This window comes from Magallana gigas, chromosome 5 (genome assembly GCF_963853765.1).
Source record: "Magallana gigas chromosome 5, xbMagGiga1.1, whole genome shotgun sequence".
Lineage (NCBI taxonomy): Eukaryota > Metazoa > Mollusca > Bivalvia > Ostreida > Ostreidae > Magallana > Magallana gigas.
The window spans coordinates 41,078,918-41,100,057 of NC_088857.1; the positions used below are offsets into that span (position 1 = coordinate 41,078,918).

General features: G+C 34.6%; 3 protein-coding genes across 7 annotated transcripts; 2 read left to right on the forward strand and 1 right to left on the reverse strand.

Annotated features, from left to right (window-relative positions):
* The first annotated feature begins 929 nt into the window (after nucleotides 1-929).
* LOC105323272 (zinc finger CCCH domain-containing protein 6) lies at nucleotides 930-13,555 on the forward strand. 5 transcript variants are annotated; one of them, XR_010714211.1, is made up of 16 exons: nucleotides 1,333-1,533; nucleotides 3,717-4,421; nucleotides 4,598-4,779; nucleotides 4,948-5,162; nucleotides 5,498-5,597; nucleotides 6,711-6,923; nucleotides 8,000-8,107; nucleotides 8,251-8,361; nucleotides 8,450-8,525; nucleotides 9,308-9,476; nucleotides 9,601-10,097; nucleotides 10,188-10,409; nucleotides 10,576-10,664; nucleotides 10,798-10,922; nucleotides 11,169-13,258; nucleotides 13,306-13,555. XR_010714211.1 is itself a non-coding variant. In XM_066085431.1 (15 exons), the coding sequence occupies exons 2-15, from the start codon at nucleotides 3,749-3,751 to the stop codon at nucleotides 12,514-12,516; spliced, it is 4,128 nt and encodes a 1,375-aa protein (XP_065941503.1). In that variant the 5' UTR covers nucleotides 930-1,070; nucleotides 3,717-3,748; the 3' UTR covers nucleotides 12,517-13,555. The 5 variants fall into 5 exon arrangements, 4 of the variants coding, with proteins under 4 accessions (XP_065941503.1, XP_065941501.1, XP_065941504.1 ...); XM_066085431.1 differs by lacking the exon at nucleotides 1,333-1,533 and adding an exon at nucleotides 930-1,070 and having other exon boundaries at nucleotides 11,169-13,555; XM_066085429.1 differs by having other exon boundaries at nucleotides 11,169-13,555.
* A 156-nt stretch (nucleotides 13,556-13,711) lies between these two features.
* LOC105323271 (zinc finger CCHC domain-containing protein 17) lies at nucleotides 13,712-16,414 on the forward strand. Its single transcript, XM_011422342.4, has 8 exons — nucleotides 13,712-13,894; nucleotides 14,000-14,057; nucleotides 14,273-14,373; nucleotides 14,674-14,753; nucleotides 14,994-15,094; nucleotides 15,392-15,519; nucleotides 15,885-15,971; nucleotides 16,304-16,414. The coding sequence occupies exons 1-8, from the start codon at nucleotides 13,787-13,789 to the stop codon at nucleotides 16,361-16,363; spliced, it is 723 nt and encodes a 240-aa protein (XP_011420644.3). The 5' UTR covers nucleotides 13,712-13,786; the 3' UTR covers nucleotides 16,364-16,414.
* A 1,440-nt stretch (nucleotides 16,415-17,854) lies between these two features.
* On the reverse strand, nucleotides 17,855-20,969 carry LOC105323270 (gamma-secretase subunit Aph-1). The gene is made up of 6 exons (XM_011422341.4): nucleotides 20,716-20,969; nucleotides 20,399-20,542; nucleotides 19,469-19,563; nucleotides 18,802-18,924; nucleotides 18,531-18,658; nucleotides 17,855-18,176 (listed from the first exon to the last, which is right to left on the reverse strand). Exons 1-6 carry the CDS (start codon nucleotides 20,826-20,828, stop codon nucleotides 17,997-17,999), a joined length of 783 nt encoding a protein of 260 aa, XP_011420643.2. The 5' UTR covers nucleotides 20,829-20,969; the 3' UTR covers nucleotides 17,855-17,996.
* Nucleotides 20,970-21,140: the final 171 nt, after the last annotated feature.

The window sequence follows — 21,140 nt, forward strand, 5'->3', positions numbered from 1 at the left end:
GATAAATCTTTCTGCCTTTATTCGTAATAAACGAACTACCTTCTTTTTGCGCAATTTGTGGGGAAAAAAATCATGCAACAGATGAAATTGCTGACCGACTACCATCATAACCTCGTCAAATAAAAAAAATCGAATAAAAATATATATTATAAAAAAAATATATATGAAATCAATGCCTGTTACGGGCACGTAGCATAGTTTTGGAAACGGTGGAGGGGTTGGGGGGGGGGGAGGGTGCAGACTCATCCCAAAGGGGTTATCGCAGGGCGTATTGTACCTTTATATATACGTTCAATTTCCAATTTTACTGTTCATTTCCTTCCTTTCACTTCAATTGTTTGCATGCTCAGCAAAAAGTAGGGGGGGGGGGGCAACTCTGTTATAGTGCACTTTTTTTATATACCGGAACATGTAATGTTTAAAATGTTTCATGCGAAAAGGGGGGGGGGGGGCTAGTACGTGCCTATTTTGCTATCAAAGTGTATTAAAGGTATATATTATAATCAAATAGATATCATATCACTTTTTGTGACTTTTATCTTCGAGAATCGATGTAAATAATCAAGTTGTACTAAACATTTAACAGAATACAACAGAAAACAGTGGACCCCCTCCCTAATGGATGGACCATCGGTGAACCAAATATATTGAAGAATAATTAGGCCACTTTTCCGAACTTTGATCAAATTTTCAAAAATGAGGAAACAAAGCAAATTCTATACCTAATTCTTACGTATACCATCATATGGATGATATGGATTAAAAGTTACTGGCGTCAGTATTTTTTGTAAAAATGGTCAAGATTTTTAGGTAGGACTTAGGTCTGCCGACCGCCCACCTCCTCTTCCCCCTCTCATATGCTATCATCTTCGCTAGCCAAGGGTGATGATCCATGGTGTTTCTCTATTCGTGCATGGTCCGTGACCCTTGGCTAGCGGAGATGAAATGCATGCCTCAAATGTTGCCAGTCATTGGCCTACTGCATGTTTATATTTTCGATAAAGTATGACATCGATCATACCATCAGAAATAACCTTTTTCTTTTATTATCATAGTGGAAAAAGCTGTTGGTGAGTGTACATTTGATAAAACTTGACAAGATGGAAGTAAAAATATAATTCATATTTGTAGATGATCTACATTGACCTTAAAATGCAAATATTTGGGGTCACGAAGTAGTGCAAGCGATCTCAGTAATATATATTCAAGAAAGCTCAACATTTAAACAATATATATCTAGATTATATTATAGTCTCTTGACATGGACACAAATTCACACCGTAACAGAGGTTTGTGACCACTGATGGAACCTTCTTTTTTCGTGTAAACGATGCATCAAAAATAGATATTGGAGTCACGTGACTGATATCGTTTTATTACGTCGCCATTTTGTTAGCAAGGGGAAATGTGTTGTGCTTGTTGAGACTGGACATACGCATTCAATCTGGACGCAGTTGGACAAATTTCCAAAGCAAAATACGATCAGTTAATTGTACATCCTGAAAAAGACTTCAGTGAAACACTACCTATCCGGTATCTTTCCCTTATTTCATAAATTTAACTCCTCTCTATCTGTGACTCCCTAAATCCTTGTACAAAAGGTGCAAGATTGATATATTCCTAACCACAATGAGAAACACGGATAGGCGAAGGATTGATGAAGAGCAACGATTAAATCATCTTACCTAGACAAAATTTTGGTCAAATTTTGTCTAGTTTGCAATTTAACAGAAAAGGATAAAAATAATCCGCTGAAGGTATTGTAGTAAAGTATGCATAAATTATGCAAATGTGTAAGCCATTTTGAATAGTAATTTATCAGTACGCAGTGGAATCAATGGCATGGCTAGACTTCGAACAAGCCGACTTCTCAAAGTTTATGAACAAGGTGTCTTTGCAAATGGAATATAGACACTGAAGGTTTCAAACACCAATTTGTTAAGACAAAGTTCTTATATTCAAAATAATTCTGAACGAATTTAACACAGCTTTATTTAAGCGAAGGTAAGCGGGACACGACATATACAAGAGTAAATAACCGTAAAGTCAAATTGTTATGTTCGTAAAATGCATCCTAACGATAATTTTCTGAATATAAAATTATCGATATGAATGTTGAGAGTAAAATTAAGTATAATTTTACGGAATCGTGTATGTATGTATTTGCTGAAAGTCGATGATCAGGGATGTAAATTTGGGATTTTGTTTTCGTTTCGACATATTGGGCGTGGTCATCATCCGGATATGCGCGTTTCATCCGCCATAGTTACTCAAGGTAATCGCGCAATAGGACCTATAAATAGCTCTGATTACGTGTGTCAAAGCGTCCGTGTTTCTCACTGTGTGGATTAGTGACCCAGATAAACATAATGTGAAGGGCTCGATAAAATGAAATAGTTGGACAATATTGAGAATGGAACAAAAATACTGCACCATAACCTAAGATGTATTTTTAATGACATATTACAGTGAATTTGCATATTTATGGAAGTGATCATTCAAGTACAGTAATTGACCAAAAAAATATTGATTTAAAATATTAATGAATGATATACAAAATTGTATGTATTTGTCCAATCTATCAGAAGAACTCTCTAGCCCATGACTGCCTTCCTCTTTTTCATATTTCTGGGGGGTGGGGGAGGGGGCTGATCAACCATTATTATCATCATTTTAATATTATTTTCAATATTTCTAGGTGTTTAAATGTTATGATGTCGAACTCAGATTATTTATTTAACCCACCTCCATTCCAAGTTCAGCCTTTGGATTCCCAGATTAGTTTACATATCCACAACAAAACAAATGATGGCCACAATACACACATTCAAACAGAAGCATTTTTCTCCCATATGTATAACACATTGTGACCTTAAAATCATATTGCATGTTGGACAAAATATTATGATAAAGTGATATCAACAATGAACAAGTGACCACACATCCACAGAATACTCAAATTTTCTTAGTCTTTTGAAAGTAAAATGTGATAAATTCACAACTGTAAAGCAATGTCAAATCCAATTTTAGATGAGAAACAACGAAAAACATTTACAATTTATGATTTATAGAATACAGTTCCTGATTAAAGAATACACTGAAAGATATACTTGAAAAGATAAACAATGAATTTTTAGAGAGGGGGAGGGGTTAAACACTTATTAGAGTTTATTTACTTTGTTAGTACTACTCAACTGTCTATTGGACATTATCTTAATACTGTTCAAATTAAAAGGTTTTACAAGTTAAAGTTTCCGTGGATTCATTAGATTTCATGGTGGCTCAATTTTGGTGGAATTTGTACCTCTCATCCACAAATTAATATCCTAATTGAATTAATAATCAAGGGTTACAACTTCATATTTCGGTAACCTTTTGTTGTTATATGATAATTATGTCCCCACGAACCTGTAAAGTGTAAGCAATCAATGAAAATTGGCCCCTTCAAATTTTAATGTTTCCACAGAAACTATTCAGACTCAGATAATTTTGAAAAGAATAACTTTCTTGTATGAAAAAAAGAAATAGTGTAAATATTACTTCTCCTCCCCCTTCCACCACCACAAAAAAAAAACCACAAATATAAAAGCAAAACAAAACGAAAAAGGGAACTTTAAATATAGTGAAAGGAAGTGCTAAAAATGAAGAACAAAATAAAATTGAAAGTAAATTGCTACATTTTGCATGATTTAATAATTGTGATATTTATTTTATAGAATAAAGTGAGACCATGTAACTAGAGAAAAAAATGACAGATGTGATGGAACAAGAAGATGAATATGGAGGAGGTACAACTGATGAGTATGATCCTGAAGAAGACACTAAGCCAAACCAAAATGTAGAGGAGGGGGAACAGGGAGAAGCAGGTCCAGAGGAGAAGCAGGAAGAGGGTGAAGAAGAGGAGGAAGGAGAAGAAGAAGGGGGCATAGAACAGGATGTAGAACAGGAGACAGGGAAGCATAGAAGAAAACGTCACAGAAGTAGTCAAGAGGATCCAGAGGGGAACCATTATGGAGACTTGAGAAGAAGAGGTCATCGGTCACATGATTCTGAATATAAAAAATTTAAACACTCGGGAAGTGATCGCTCGGAGGGCGAACAAGACAGTCAGCAATATCCAGGGGGAGATTACTCTGACCAAGAGGAATCGCATGAGAAAGAGCGTCGAAGACATAGAAGGTCAGAGGACAGGGGAAAGCATAGGCGTCATGGAAGACGTAGAAAGGACAAGTCCAAGAGCAAAGTGAGGTTAGATGACTCGAGAAGCAGCCAAGACATGGAAGCAGAGGACGGTGAGATTCTGGAGGATGGGGAAATTGAAGAGGAAGGGGAAGAAGGGGGTGACATTCGAGAGGAAAACCATAGAAATGGTTCCAGAATGGAACATCATGGTAGTAGGAGGAAATATGACAGAGATGGAGGTAGGGCAGGTTCATAGTGATAAGTACAGTTTCTGTTTGTTTATTTTCCATTAACTCACAATTAGTTTTATGTTATTTCTCACACTGAAATGTCTCTTTATTTAAGAAGTTGTCATGAAAATGTCATAAATGATGTAGATGCATGAATATATTTTGTGAGTTTGGTTTTTTATTAGGGAAGTCTGGAGACAACAGAAGAGATGGAGATTATCAGGACGATGATTTTGAAGAGGGGGGCAGTGATCAGGATAAGGGGCATCCCAGGGAACGGCACGACAACAGACGACCTCATCCTCGCAGGGACCGACATGGCAGGGATAGAGAGAGGCGGGATCGCAGAGGAAGGAGAGATGAAAAGGTGAGGAAATTATTCTGACATTATATATATATATTTATATATTAACAGACTGTTATGGATTATCCACACATTTATATATTGATAACTTTATTGCGACATCATAAAAGCAGCTATTAACTTATTTTGGTAATTAATTGCGAAATTTATTTTTAACAATAATTTACATAGCAACAGAGAAACAAAGGGAAAAGGTCATCAAAATACCACGATTATGACAATGTTGATGATGAGAATCAACAAGCTTGGATGTCTCACAAAAAGAACTCTTCAGGCTCACACAAGCATGATTACGACTCCCAGAATTATGGAGGAGGAGACAGGCGGGGGGATAGATTCGAGAGCCCTCCAGGTCCCTATGACAGTCCTTCAGATGAAGATGAAGGGTAAGTCAATCTTGTCTATCTAAAGAATAACCATGAATGAATTTATATATAAATATTCAATTGTAAGTGTTAAGATTTTAAAAAATTTTACATGTAAATTGTATGTAAAAATTTTAATATATTTTGTTCTAATCACCATATTTGAATCATTTGTAAGTTTAATTCCTATTTGATCGTGAATTTAATAAGAATATTTTGATGTAAATAACACCCTATAAATATGTTCTAGTTAATAACCCCAGGTAATATAGTTTTTAATCAACATTTTGTTGATCAGAAATAAGATTAAGAGGGGAAAACTCTTATATGATAAGATAACTCTTGCACTTCTGTAGATACAATGGACACCATGAAAGATCAAAGAAGAACAAAAGTATGTTAAGTTTAGTAGGAGATAACATGCTGGATCCAAATATTGCAGCTGAAGAAGGCCAGGTATACATTTATGCATATAATTTGGCAATGCTTATCGTTTAAATAAATACAACTGTGTTAAGTTTAATTAAAAACAGAATTGCATCTTGTGCAAAAGTAACAGGTTTATAATAACAGGTTATTTATTAAATTTGTATTTAGTAAGTATTTGAATCCTTTATTCTCTCTAATGATATATTTTAATAGGCAATATGTGTAGTTCTCAGTCTTTACCAAATTTTTTTTCCAACAACTGCCCTTCGGGCAGATGTATCAATGAATTGTACCAGCCCGAACAAAAATGTACATGCCCAAGAAAAAACTCACAGAAAAGTTTTATTAAAGTCATTTTATTCTTAAAGTTAATATCTGCATTTATATTCTCTCTAGTTCTCTTTCAACTTCAAGCTCTGTTAGTTTGTTATCACTATCAGAATCTGATTCTGTGTCACTCTCAGCATAGGCGTCGGAACCGGGGGGCTTAGCCCCCCCCCCCCCCCCCCCCCTCCCCCACCACCACTTTTTTTGCTAAGTTATGATTTTGGGAATTAGGTTTTTTTCTCTCAATATTTCTGAGGATCAGTCTAGCCCCCCCTTTCAATTTGCTTCCGACGCCAGTGCTCAGTGACAGTCTCTCCTTCCATTTCAACCTGTAACAACAGAAAGATGTAAGTCAGATATTTCAGCCCAGGAATCATAGCGAGATCTCATGGCAAATTTGTTGCCATCGACGTTAAAAAGACGCTTTCATATCTACGAACACAGTCGAGTATTGCAAGCGTTTGCATGATTCGAATTAAGTTAAGTTGTACGAAGATTTATTCATATTAGTTAATTTATTGAACGAATCGATGTTATAAAAAATGGCGACGAACGTAAATAAAGTATCTATTGGAGATTGAAAGTTTACATGCCCATCGGGCTTGCGAGTGTGTAAGTTTCACATGCCCTCTTTCATTATTACCAGGCCCCGGGCATCGGACTCCCGGGATTTGTCGCAGACTGAGTTCTAGGGTTTGAGAGTTATTCATTAATTATGAATATAAAAGCTTTATTCTGACGTGTTTGTTATTATGCAATTCATTGTATGTGAAAATTGTAATGTTTGCCACAAATCAAATATTTTTTCATCAGGAAATATATAAGAAACCACCACCAAAGAAAAAAAGAAATTTTGACAGAGATGGAAGAGGAGGTGGCCATAATAACCATGACAAGGGAAACAATAAAAGGAAAATGCAGTCTCGAGATCACAACCCTGATCAACCCAAGAAAAAGCCCTTACTTAAAACTCCAATGGAGGAAAGACCCATATGTAGATTTTACAAGGAGGGAAAGTGTCAAAAGGTAAAGATTTTTTGGAAGTCTGTTCTGATTTTTTTTATTGTTAACCGTGTTTTCCAACGGAAAAATCCGGTTATTAAAATGGTGAAAATGGCGGGCGGGCGGCTGCCAAAAGGGTACCCTCATTGTACGGATAACTCCTCCTACAGTTTTCAAGATAGGAAGTTGTTCTTTTGCAGATCAATTGTACATATATCAGAGGTGTGCATATTGCTAGGATTTTGATTTCCGATAATTTATCAAAATAATACCAGCTTTTGAACTTAGTCATTTTTTGGCAAAATATTTCATATAGGGTACCCTCATTGTACGGATAACTCCTCCTACAGTTCTCAAGATAGGAAGTTGTTCTTTTGCAGATCAATTGTACATATATTAGAGGTGTGCATATTGCTAGGATTTTGAATTCTGATAATTAATCGAAAAAATACCAGCTTTTGAACTTAGTCATTTTTTGGCAAAATATTGCATATAGGGTACCCTCATTGTACGGATAACTCCTCCTACAGTTCTCAAGATAGGAAGTTGTTCCTTTGCAGATCAATTGTACATATATCAGAGGTGTGCATATTGCTAGGATTTTGATTTCCAATAATTTATCGAAAAAATACATGTACCAGCTTTTGAACTTAGTCATTTTTTGGCAAAATATTGCATATAGGGTACCCTCATTGTACGGATAACTCATCCTACAGTTTTCAAGATAGGAAGTTGTTCTTTTGCAGATCAATTGTTCATATATCAGAGGTGTGCATATTGCTAGGATTTTGATTTCTGATTATTTATGAAAAAATACTAGCGTTTGAACTTAGTCATTTTTTGGCAAAATGTTGCATATAGGGTACTCCATTTCACTGGATATGGGTTGACATGGATTATGGATACAGTTCGCATAAAAGAAAACCTGGTTTGCTGTCACATTGACAGCTTTTCACTTGTTCATTTTTTTTTTAAATGCTAGAGAAATTTGTTTTTGATAAAGAGGTGTTGATTTCAGTGTTTTGATACCATTTTTCACAATTGTAAATGGGGTAAATATAGAATTCCAATAATAATCAATTGACTGTTCTCTTTTATAGGGGAGTGATTGTCCATTCAACCATGAGAAAATGCCAAAGAAACCAGAACTCTGCAAATACTATTTGAATTCCTATTGTTCCAAAGAAGATAACTGCATTTTCATGCACAATATCCTTTCTAAAATTTCAAAAAAAAAAAGAAAAAAAAAAAAAAAAGATGTTTTAAAAGTTTTGTTTTTTACCTGCAAAGGCTTGATATGCATTAAGAAAAAAAATCCAAATGTTGTGTGTAATATTCCTTAACTGATGTAAGTGAATTTCCTTGCAAGTTCTTTCATACTGGTCAAGAATGCTATGGCGGAGATAACTGTAAATTCTCACATGATCCTCTTACAGATGAAACGAAGCATCTAATTGAAAAGGTAAGAAATGATTGTGACAGGAGAATTTTCTTGAGAAATACCTATGTGTTTGAACAAAATTATTATACTGCCAATACCTTAATTACAGAGGTACAGCAACCATGACCATGATGCTGAATTTGAGGAGGACAGACAGAGAAACAAAAATCGACCAAGTTTATTAGGTATGTGTTACTATATTAAACCAAACTTCTATTTTCCTTTATTTTTATGTCGGTCTGTCTGTTGGTCGGTCGGTCCACCAACAGTTTCCGTTCATTTTCTTCGCAGAGGATGACCATATTGAAATGAAATTTGATATACAGGTCTATCATGATAATATCTAGGTCAAGTCCGATATTGGGTATGATAGAGCTATTTTCCACAGAGTTATGGCCCTTGGACGTAGAAAAATTCTAGTTTTTTGCAGTTTCCGTTCATTTTCCTCGCAGAGGATGAACATATTGAAATGAAATTTGGTATACAGGTTTATCATGATAATATCTAGGTCAAGTTCGATATTGGGTATGATAGAGCTATTTTCGACAGAGTTATGACCCTTGGACGTAGAAAAATTCTAGTTTTTTGCAGTTTCCGCTCATTTTCCTCACAGAGGATGAACATATTGAAATGAAATTTGGTATACAGGTTTATCATGACAATATCTAGGTAGAAAAATTCCAGTTATTTGAAGTTTGCGTTCATTTTCTTTGTGGATGTTTCCAAGGGAGGGGGGCATAAGTGTTTCACAAACATCTCTTGTTTCATAGATTTTTTTTTTTTGAGTAATGTTACATTGACTAGTATTGGTTTAGATCAACCGATAATCTCACTATTTATAGGTGTTTTTTTTATGAATGGCACATGTACCGGTAGTACTTCTTGGACAAAGATGAAATTCACAGTGCATTGTAAAATGTAGATCATTTAAGTTTGCAAGACATGCAAATATTTCTGTTTTTTTCAGGATCTCCTCCAAGACACTTACTTGTAGACCCTGCTGTTCAAGAGAGAATAAAGAAAATTCCATCCATATTTGATATTGAAACACACCCACCAAATCAAAGTCCCAACAAACCAAGTGGACATGGGGGTCCACCAAACATGATGCACCCTCCTCACATGCAACCTCCCAGGTGGGCTTAACAGTGTAATTCAGTATCGATCATAAAATTTTAATAACAAAGAAAATTTAGATTCATCATATGTTCTAATGTTATTTAACTCTACACAAAGACCATACCATTTATTTGTTTGTAGGCCAGGATTTTACAATGAAATGAATATGAACCGCATGCAAGGCCCAGGACATCAAATGAACCAAGGTCCTCCTGGACATATGGGACCGATGGGCCCAATGGGTCCCATGAACCAAGGACACATGATGGGTCCCAGAGGGCCTATGAACCAAGGCCCGCACATGGGACCACCAGTTTCCTTGCCCGGACCAATGATGGGTCCTCCACGAATGATGAATCAAATGAATCCAGCTCTGAATCCTGCTGTGGCATTAGTTGGGGCATTACTACAACATGCTGCTGGGGTGAGGCAGCCCAATGTATCTGCTGGAGGGCCAATGCCCAACCAACAAGGGGGGAATTTCCAAGGTCCCGGTGATCATCAAGAGGGACCATTTGCAGGGCATTCAGACCAAAACAAACCTTTCCAGGAAGTAGATAATCAAGGCCCTGGACCACAATCAGGTGATGATATGGAGGAACAGAATCAAACATTCCAAGGCAGCAGCAGAGACAGAGGTACAGCATGTTACTTGATGATATTATACAGTGTATTTAATGAAAATGTGTCATTTGATATATATGGGTAATCGATTCATTTTGTTTCAGATGGTGATGGTAGTAAGAGAGATGATAAAATGAAAGACGCAGATCCAAATAAAGAAAAACTGGCAATGCTTGGAATTGAAACTGATGAGTACTTAACATCAAACCAAAGAGAACTGTTCCAAAGAATCAACAAGACCTCAGAGGGAAAAGAAGAAACAAAAGAAAACCAAGAAACAAACTCCAAGTCTGATAACAACACGGAGAGTGATTCTAAAGAGAAAGGTAAAGAGACGAGAATACGATGACAGTCTTTTGCAATTACGTATATGTACATTATCAGCAATTTCTATCTAATATTAAGATATAAATTTATCAGTTACACAGAATATGTATTTAAATTATTTTCATTTTGCTTATTTCACAGTTTATGTGTTCTTTTTTTTTATAGTTGAGGATGACAACTGGTACTCAAGTGATGAAGAGGATCAAAAAGATTCCAAAAAACTGACAGATGTACTCAAGAACATTAACCGACAAGTAAGTACAAATGATGCAAGTTATCTTAAAGGAATTTTACAAGTACTTAAAGGAAGTTCATGATGAATAAAAAAAGAGCTTGTTGATAAGATTGCAGTGAAGATATAAATTATTGTCTCTCTTCTTGTTTCAGTCTTCCACTCCACTCAGTCCACAGTCAAACAATCCTCCCTCTAGCACTCCAAGCACCATGAACATCATGCAAATGATTAATGCTATCAAAACTAGTAGCACTGGGGCTACCTCACCTCCAATCAAGTATGTTTATAATACTTATATGTTTATTTTATCTCTTAATTGTTATGTTGATATACAAGTAGATTTTTACTTTTAAAAAAACCCCAGCAGACTTGTTGATAAATCACTTTTACTTTAGGATGTAAAATACATTTGTAAAATGCAAATGTTTTTCTTATCTGTAATCTATTATCATTGCCTCTAAAAGGTTTGTCCTCCTCATAAATATATGTGTTGATTATTATTTGATTATTGTATGTTTTGTAGCTCTACTGCTTCTATGCCTAGAGATCCAAGAAAAAGACAAGATCCAAGGTCATTTGGTAAATCGGGGGATAAATCAACTCCTCCAATCATTCCCATAGAATCTCAAGACACTCCATTTGAAGCCCCTCCTCCAGTGTTTATAACTTCAAGTGAAGGTGATGTGGTGTGGAATGTCATACCAGTGACAGTAGAACGTTCTCCTAAAACACCCCCCACAGGTGTCAATCTCTCTGATCCAAAGTACAAAAGTGATCCAAGGGTTCAAAAACTGTTAAAACACATAGAAGCCACAAGGGGTCAGACTGCAGATAATAAAACAGATGTTCAGAAGCAGGTTGATCCTCGTACTGGCCAGCCTGTCAAAGCGGGGGCTTCCCAAGGAGATCCTCGCTTAAAAGCTGGAAGTGATTCTGTAAACCAGTGGGATCCACGTCTCGGGCGAACAAATTCTGATTCAGGTGCTCGTGCTGGTGACCCAAGGTTACAGCGTACTCCTTTAAATCCACCAATGGGTGTTCAACCAGTGAGACCCACATTGGATCCCAGAATGGGCAGACAAAACAGTCAATCTGACAATTTAGGTTCTGTGGACCCTCGCTTCTCAAGGCAAAATAGTTTAAGTGGTATGACAAGGCCTGCTGACCCTAGAATGGGAAGGCAAATATCTGAACAACCTGTAGAACAAAGGTCACCAGGGCTTCTGCCTACACCCCCCATACCTCCAATGCCAGCAGCCATAGCAAATGATCCAAGACAAAGCAGTGATCCAAGAAAGTTTGGTAGACAGAACTCGACTCCTGATCCAAACAGTGCTATGTTACCTGACTTAAGTCTCAAACCTCTCGGTGAACCATTAATTAATCCAAAAACTGATTTGTTATTAGATGAAGAAAGTCTTCAAAATATGACAATGGACAGGCAGCTTAGTCAGTCTGATTCAGAGAAGGGAGGTGGAGATCCTGCAGACAAACCCAAACTAGACTACCGCAATGATCCACGCTTCAAGCGAAAACCAGCCACTAAACGAAAAGGAAGTATGGAGTATGCCTCCCCGCTAGACAGAGAAGAGCCAGGACAGGATAATGTGTCAAGCTATAACAGTTACAATCGTCCCCCACCAAATAATCCACCCAAAACTGATCCCCGAATGAACAAAAGTGATCCAAGGACAATGCCCAAACCAGAACAGAAAGTAGCTCCAGAAAGTGTAAATGTGGCTCCAGCTGTGGACAATGAAGCAGGGGGCTTAACTCCTCCTGGACCTGACTTGGCTTTTGCATCAGAAGCTGAAATTAACACAAAAGATTTCTTTAAGACTATGGATCCCACAGCATCACCATTTTGTTAGATGTCTCCCTTTACATAACATCTTAAAGCTTTACATAATTTCTTTGAATTGATTGGTATATGTACATGTTGTATGTAATTGTGAATCTGAAAGTTTTATAAAATGTATGAATACATTGATATGAAATGCATGTGACATGGTATCATGATTGAATGATGAAGAGAAAAAGAAAGCTCCGAATAGAAAAGAAATTCATCTTGTTGCCAAATGATCTACTTATTGACATTTTTATGGTTGTTTTATATTTTGGACAACCGTTGTTACATTGTTGATTGTGAGATTGTTGTTGACCGTCTCTGGCTTTACTGGATTATCATTATTAATGTGTTCAGTTTGCAATACTACTAAACATTGCTTCACCAAATTTTCTTGGAACAAATTAGACTTTAGATAGAGTTTATGTACATACAAGTGTTGCATTTACTTTTTAAAGATATTTTTAAAAGTTGTATTGTTTATACATGCATATTATATGTTTTAAAGATCAAAAGTAATACATGTGATTGCGTTTATTAAATTTCAATACATTGTAGTTGATAAAACGATTTCTTGCAACAAGTGCTCATGGAAATTAATATGTGAATGTGATATTTTGGTAGAATGTGTGTTTTACTGACCCATAACGATTCTTAACTCTTTTTCTTAAAGCATACTGCAACATTTTGATAGATTTATGATAACTGTAACCAGAAAGTTTTATATGAATGAATTCATGATGAAAAGTTATATGAAATATGGAAAGGTTTTATGATGAAATTAATGATGAAAAGTTATATGAAATATGGAAAGGTTTTATTTCAGTTTTGATAATTTTTTCCCCTAGAATATACATGTATAAATATTTTAACCATGGTTGTTTCATGAATGCATGAATTCATGTAAAATGTTTAATGTTTTTCTTGTAAGATATGTGTGAATGAATTGCTAGAATGAGTGTATGGAAGTTTTAAGAAAGAGAAATTGTAGTGCAGAATTGACCTGTGATGTTGTATACTCTATACTCCACCCTACAAAATTAAAAAAATATGGACATTTTAAATGTGTTGTGTTTGTATATAGTATACATAAACCTTGATAACACAAGCAGATTAATTAAAGTGAAACAATATATTTTTTTAAAGTTCTTTTTTAAAATTTCCGCGTTAAATCAGGTTATATGTAGGGCGAACGAGTTATCTTTCTTTAATGGCAAAAGGATCTCTTACGTCGGAGGTACTAATAGTCTCATACAAAACAAAAGTTACAATCATCATCGTAATCGTTTGGTAAAATGAAACGTGCATATTCAGATCGAGAAGGTGGTCAGTCGGCAGGTAGAAGGCGACATAGTGACGAAAATGAACCCTTACCACAGTTGCATACCATATTTTATGGCGAGGTAAAGACTCCAAATTCCTACACCGACAGCCATCTTGATATGAATTTTACTATACATTAGGCATAATACTTATTGATCAACAATAATAGAGTATTCTATTGACAGGTTGCATCTGTTCAACAGTATGGGGTTTTTGTGAAAATTCCAGGATACAGAAAACAGGGTATGTAAAGGGTGTTCTTATCAGGCCAATTGCCCAAATAGGGTATAGCTTTTACAGAATGACTCTCCAAATGTCTATAATTTGGTGTCTGATCAACAGAATTTTATTGACAGGTTACTGTTGAAGAAGTTTGTTTTCTGCTGTTTGTTCTAAACAGAATAGCGTCATTGTTACAGGTTATATTAAACATGTTATAAAATAGTTGCTCTTTTTAGGCTTGGTGCATAAATCCCAGATGTCAAAAAGCCGAGTTGAAGATCCCTCAGAAATGCTGGCCACTGGTGAAAAAGTCTATTGCAAAGTTATATCAGTGGAGGTATGACAGCAGAATTAATGATAATTAAATAATGGTTATTATTGCCTTTTGTTATTTTTGCTTGGTTGTAAATGACATCACTATTAATTCTTACATTCACCCTAACAGCTTATTTTAAGAGCAGACTGAACTTGTTCTATTAATTAGCCATTGGCTGAATAATAAAGTACTTCTTTCAGTACTAACTACTTTCAGCACTAAATACTTGTTCATTGATTAACATAGAAACTTCAATTTGTTTTATCTGTTTGATTTTTCCAACATGATAAAAAAAAAACCCTCAATGAATTGATCTTTCAGAACAACAAAGTAGGTTTGTCAATGAAGGTAGTAAGTCAAACATCAGGTCGGGATGAAGACTCTGCAAATGTACAGTCATCGTAAGTAATGATAAACATGCAAAAATTAACATTAACATATGGATTAAACTTATGATTATAATCTGAGTCAGTAAAGAGAAGGCTATTAGAAGTAGAGAACATCTGTAATCAATGACTCATTATTATAATAGTCAAAATGTTCTTTTATAAAACTTGAAGCTTTTTTATACATTAATATTGTTTAAATACAATGTTATTCAAGATATTGTATTCATTATATTATTTAGGATGTTATTTTAGAATGGACTTGCAGAAGAACAGAAAGTTTCACAAAGGAGAGAGACCAAAGATTGAGTTAGGGGCAGTTCTAGACACCAACTGCAAAAAGTGTGGGGGTCATGGTAATTCTCAAATTCCTGTACAATATAGTTCTAACAAAAGACCATGTAAAATAAAATGTTGTGTTTTCGTAAACATTTTTATTTAGTATAAAACTTAAGTGACATCTAACAGGCTTGATTATGGTCATGTATCTTCGTAAATAAAGTTCTGATAATGTGCAGGTAGTATTTATACACAATCTTATACTTTTAGTATTACTGTAATTTAAAGCCTAATCCTAATTTAAGAGATACTGTTCATAGAAACAAAGGAAGGAGACTACATGTATCTACTCGTGTCATGATTTTCATTTATAGGTCATTTAGCCCAGGACTGTTTCCATGTGGCTGGAGGAAAGGGGTATGACTTGATAGAGGAAGAGGATGAAGCATTTGAATCACATGAAAAAACACCAAAACAAAAATCCTCCAAATCCAAGAAAAAGGTAGAATGTGATTGAGCTTGACTGTTAACTTGAACAGACTTGTTTGGTGCTTAAAAAGTTGGGGCAGTCAGTAATCAGTTTTGTTTGCAATCAACATTTAATCGCTCTTCTCTACTTAACATCTCATCAAATCAGAACCAACTATGACCTTTGAGACACAAAACAATACCGATAACTGGAAGAATCAGTGTTGCTTGTAACATTGCTTTTGAATGTGATGTTATTAAATGACCCTTCCATTATTACACATCTGCGGTAAAAGGTTCTTACATATGTCATTATTTGTTTATGCAAGTAAATATAATACAACATGTATATAACATTTCTAAATCATTTTTATTTTTATATGAAAAAATAAAAAACAGAAAAACAAAAAAGAAAAGAAATCAAAGAAAGCGAAGAAGAGGCATCACGGGAGTTCCGAGTCAGATGAGGACAGTCCCCGACACAAGGTGGGTCCGTCACTATCATGACATGAGGTAGAAAGACATACAAGTCAAAATTTTAGGGAGAATGCTGCTTCACCTCAATAAAAAACAATTTTGCAGCATAAGTTCAGCTATTGTTCTTTTTAATTAAATGATTGGTTAATCTATGATGTTGTTAACCAAATACCGCTATCTCTTGTGGTTAAAGGTGATTTTTTCAGTGTATGATATGTGAATACTTGTGTAAAGTGGTTCATTTTCTGATAATAAACCATATATTTATTATGATAATTATGTTCTATTTATAATAAATACAAACTTAAACTGATATTCATATATTTTTGTGGGTATTGTAGAAACTTAAAAAGCACAAACAGAGGAGTAGGAAGTCCTCCAGTAGTGACAGCGATGGATAATGCTCTGTAACAATGATAAGAGTTCATATTCAATAAATACTATCCCAAAAATTGGATTGTTTTATGTCTGATAAAGGGGAATTGGGTATAGAATACAAGATACTGCAAATATCTGATGTGTTGTCCAAACTATATATCAAGACACTATTAGCTAACAGACTTCAAACTTGGCACATAGGCACCCCCTAATGAGTAATTGACCCCTAGTGAATTTAAGGTCAAAGGTCAAGAGTTGAACACCCCTAAATATAAACCAGAGGGTACTGGTTAGTGTTCTTTCAACATCTCAAGAACTATTTGACAGACGGCAAATCTGGTACAAAGGTAACCTTAATGGGTTAAATAGTACTTGTATCTTTGATTTTCAGATCACAAGACAAAGGACGAAACTAATTTGAACCTACATAGATGTTGCTGACTAAACATCTTGAAAACATTGGCTTGAAATACTTTCAACTTGATACACATACACTCCAATGAATTAGAAGATGCATTACGGTTTTAAAGATAAAGTGGTATTCTTAAACCTGACATGAAGTCATAAATGTGCATTTTTCCCCTTTCATCTCCGACTACTGCCTTATTAGTTGTCAATTTCTATTGTTTTCTCATCGCTACACACCCCCTATACATGTATAAGACCTAGAACACTATTCATGCTTCATCCTATTATTTCATTCACCTGAATGTGTTACATTGGACACAAAGATTTGTAGAAACATGGTTTTAAAGAAAATATGTCGACCACTGCAATGGTTAGGAACATTCAATGAACAACCAGCAAAACAGATTGAAATCCAGGTACACATATTTTCAAAAATCAAAAAAGTCTCCTACTGTTGTAATACAGCACATGTGCAGTGAAGTGTTATGCAATCAATCTGTATGAATGATGCATGTATTTGATGTGCACATGAAGTAAGGCAGCACTATCTATGCATAATGATTCGGCTAGTTTTACCGTGGCAAGTCATGCTTCCATTTTCTTTTGACTATGTTTTTAATTTTAATTTTTTTTAAGTTTTGAAACTTATTATTAAGAAGTATAGTTCATGCATTTAGAAGTCTGTGCATCCTAAATGCCTGGATCAGAAAGCAACATACCATAACATTATCAACCGGTATATAATATACCCCAGTGGCAGCTGAGGAGCAATCATAACTACCGTAATATAGCTACCAAGTACTTTTTTGAATTCATGTCAGCTTTAAAAAAGTAGAGGACCTGTACCAATTTTGAGGTCACAAAGGTCAAAACTCAATCAACATTAAGCATATAAATATCTTGTCTGCAATATCTTAAAACACTTTGCTCATCCATTCAGTGTCTTGTTTAAAATGACGATTGTTTTCAATATTTACACAAGGAGGTTTATAGGTTTCTAAAATAAACATTTGATTAACTCATTTACTCAACATGAACACCTATTTCTCCTCCTCAACCAAACTACAAAGAAACATATTAGCTAAACACTAAAAAATTGCATAAAAAACATTACTACAACAATTTTATTTTCTGAAAATGACATTCAAAAATAAAAAAAAACAAAATGACAGAAAAGAATTTGAAAATAACAAAATATAGAGACAATAATTTCAATGCAAGATGTAATGATATTAGTTCTCATAAAACTCAGTCAATCTCATATTTGCGGGCATTTCCACAAGGGAAGCAACTCCGGACATTAGCCAATGAGCCTCCGGCTATGTAGTATGCTAGGACTCCCATGATGACTGTCATGACATAAGCAGGGAGAATACTAGCCAGGTACAAGGGGCTGTCCCGCGAGGAGGTTTTCTGGTTCAAAAGGGTCTGCAAAAGAGAAAGTTCACTTGTTACTATATATTGTAGCATTCCAAAAGTCATTATATTACTGTTACTTCAGGAAGACATGACAAAAGTTACAAACTACAGAAAGAAATGACAGATTATTTGGGTTTAATAAGTTTGACAATGGATCAAACTTTTAAAATATTCTAAATACATTTCTATTACATTATTTTGTAATAAGAACTGATGAACGGTTCTTAACTTATCAATTGTCAAATTATCAAATTTCTCATTAATCTACAACTATTCTTCTGAGGAAAATGGGAAAATACTTAACGATGTGAATATACATGTATATTGATAATGCCTCTTCATATTATTTTGATCCTAACTTACCAGACATGACAGAAGCATATGGGATCCAACCACAAGGGCCACCATGTAGTATTGTTTCTTGTCCAGCCCATTAAAGAAAATAACTCCCCAGAATGTGTGTAAAAGTATGAAACTTAATGTCAAAAAAGCTGAAAAAAAACAAGACTGGTATATGTTGCAGTTAAAATAAGTAAGTTCCACTATGATGGTAATTGGCTGCATAATGACGAAATGATTTAAATGTTGAAATTCAGGACAATATAAAACTTGAAACATGTTACATTTTGATTACCTGTAGCAACAAAGAAGTACTTTGAGTCCCCATATATACCAATGGTTCCAGGACCAACCATATCAGCTAAAACGTTGACAGTGGAGAAAGCTCCAGACAAGATCCCAAATCCAAGACCAGAGACTGAAACATAAATGTGGTAACCGTAATTAAAAAACCAATATGTCAGCCATCTGTAAGCCAATGGTTTTTGACCTTATTACAGTCCCATAAAACACAAGTTTATAACTTAAATGTAAACTCTAAAATTCTTTAATAAATTACTGCAACTTATTTGACAATTATTAGTACAAATTGCAACTTATTTGACCAATAAAAGTACATGTATCAGAATATCATATGTCTTTCAATGTTCTAATACTTTTTGTACTATAAAATACAAGATTTCCATGGAAATCTTAATGACAATGAAATTTTGCAAACAATTCTAACTGAATTAGTTTTTGAAAAATTATAGGTTTCTTCCTTTTGAACATTAAATCATATGAAGAAATACTCGGTAAACACAAAACCAATATGATCTACACTGAGGAAAGTTGATCTAGCTAAACATTTGTTAGATGAATTTTTATTTGACCTTCATTATCAACATGTTTTATTAACATGATAATTGTCTGTACTTATATAATGCCTAAATCATGATTAATCTGGAATAATGCTTCATTACCATAAGCCATAATATGTTTATTTGTGATATCTCTGGGAGTCATGTGCATTTCTTGCCCTGTTTGGCTAACTTTCTGCAAGCCATCATCTGCCTTTCTGCAAAACAAAGAATCAATTTGTTATATGTGTATATTACATATTATTCTACTACAGTTATTGCCGAGATCAAAGAGATGCCGCGGCCATTATTCTCCAATATACCACGAACGTCATCAGTAAATTATCAGATCAGAAATACCTATTTGTCTCGCACTGATCATGGAAGTACAACTTTAAACCGTAAAAAGTTTTATAACCATGTCAATTTCACGTGTTAGTTCCAGTCAAAGCAATGTGTATTGCCTCAAATCTTTATTTCTAAGAGATCAATACGGCTGTTCCTAGGACCTCCCTAGCACATTTTCACTGCGTGTTTTTACATAAAATATATAACGTGTACTAGTAATAAACGTATTAAATTGCCCTTAAAATATTAGGAATGTGATTCAAAGATATTTTATAAATAAGTGAAGAGTATTAAAAAGTCTGTCTTCTGCATGTGATTCCTTTCATCGATACACATGTAAACATTACTAACAAAACCATTGGGGTTACACGGAACAGCCATCAAAATGACCTAGATCTTCTCTCTATAGGAGAAACGATCTGTAGAAATACTGGGCTGTTAGTAGAATAGAAAAAAAGTTATTGTTTTCGTGAATGTTCCAGGATTACCTCCTCAGTCTCGAAATGTTGTTTGAAATATAAAAACCTCGGCTAACGCCTTGGCTTTTATATTTTAAAACAACATTTCTCGACATCGGAGGTTATTCTGCAACATTCACGAAAACTCATACTTTATTTCTTAAATATATGTCAAAAAAACGGTGTAATTGCAGAGTACATTTCTAGCATAAAATAATAAATATATAGCAACATGCCAAAGTATTACCTTAAAAGTTTGTAGAATAGAAATCTAAATGCTTCTTGAAACAGAACTGAGAAAACCAGACCAAAAACCAACTGCTCTCTGAGTGGAACTACAGCATACCACAATATTGAGGATACCAAAAGTGATAGCAACCAAAAAAATCCACTGAAAAGAGAAAGTTTTAAGTCAATAAACATGATAAACAAACAAACATGTTTAACACTGTTCAAATATCTTTAAAAGAAATCTTTGAATATGACCATATGAAAATAACTTTGCACATTAGGGCTACCATTCATATGAAATAAATATAGAAACAAACGGTATAATAAAAACACCTTGCAATAAGCACTATGATTCGAAGAGGATCTCTTGCAATTGTGAAAACAAACAAAGCAAAGGGAGGTCCAAACGCTATAAAAGTACAGCCGAAAAATTCCATCACAGTCATGTTGGTATATTTAAGAAAAGGAAATGGACGAATCCGAACAAATAACAGTTATGAATGTTATTAATAAGGAATTTAAAAGGATAATCAAGATCAGTCAACTTTCAGGGTGCAACTTTCACTTCCTCAATTGTCTTAATCACGAAAGTGTTTTAAAGAATAGTAACTTGTACAATACATGCTAACCCCCATGTTTTCTTTTTTTCACCATAAAACATTGTAGAAAGTGTTTAATACGATATATTATAATAATGATTTATTCTGTTTAAGGTAGAAATAAAATTTATCATTATAGAAATGCATTTCTTAATTTTA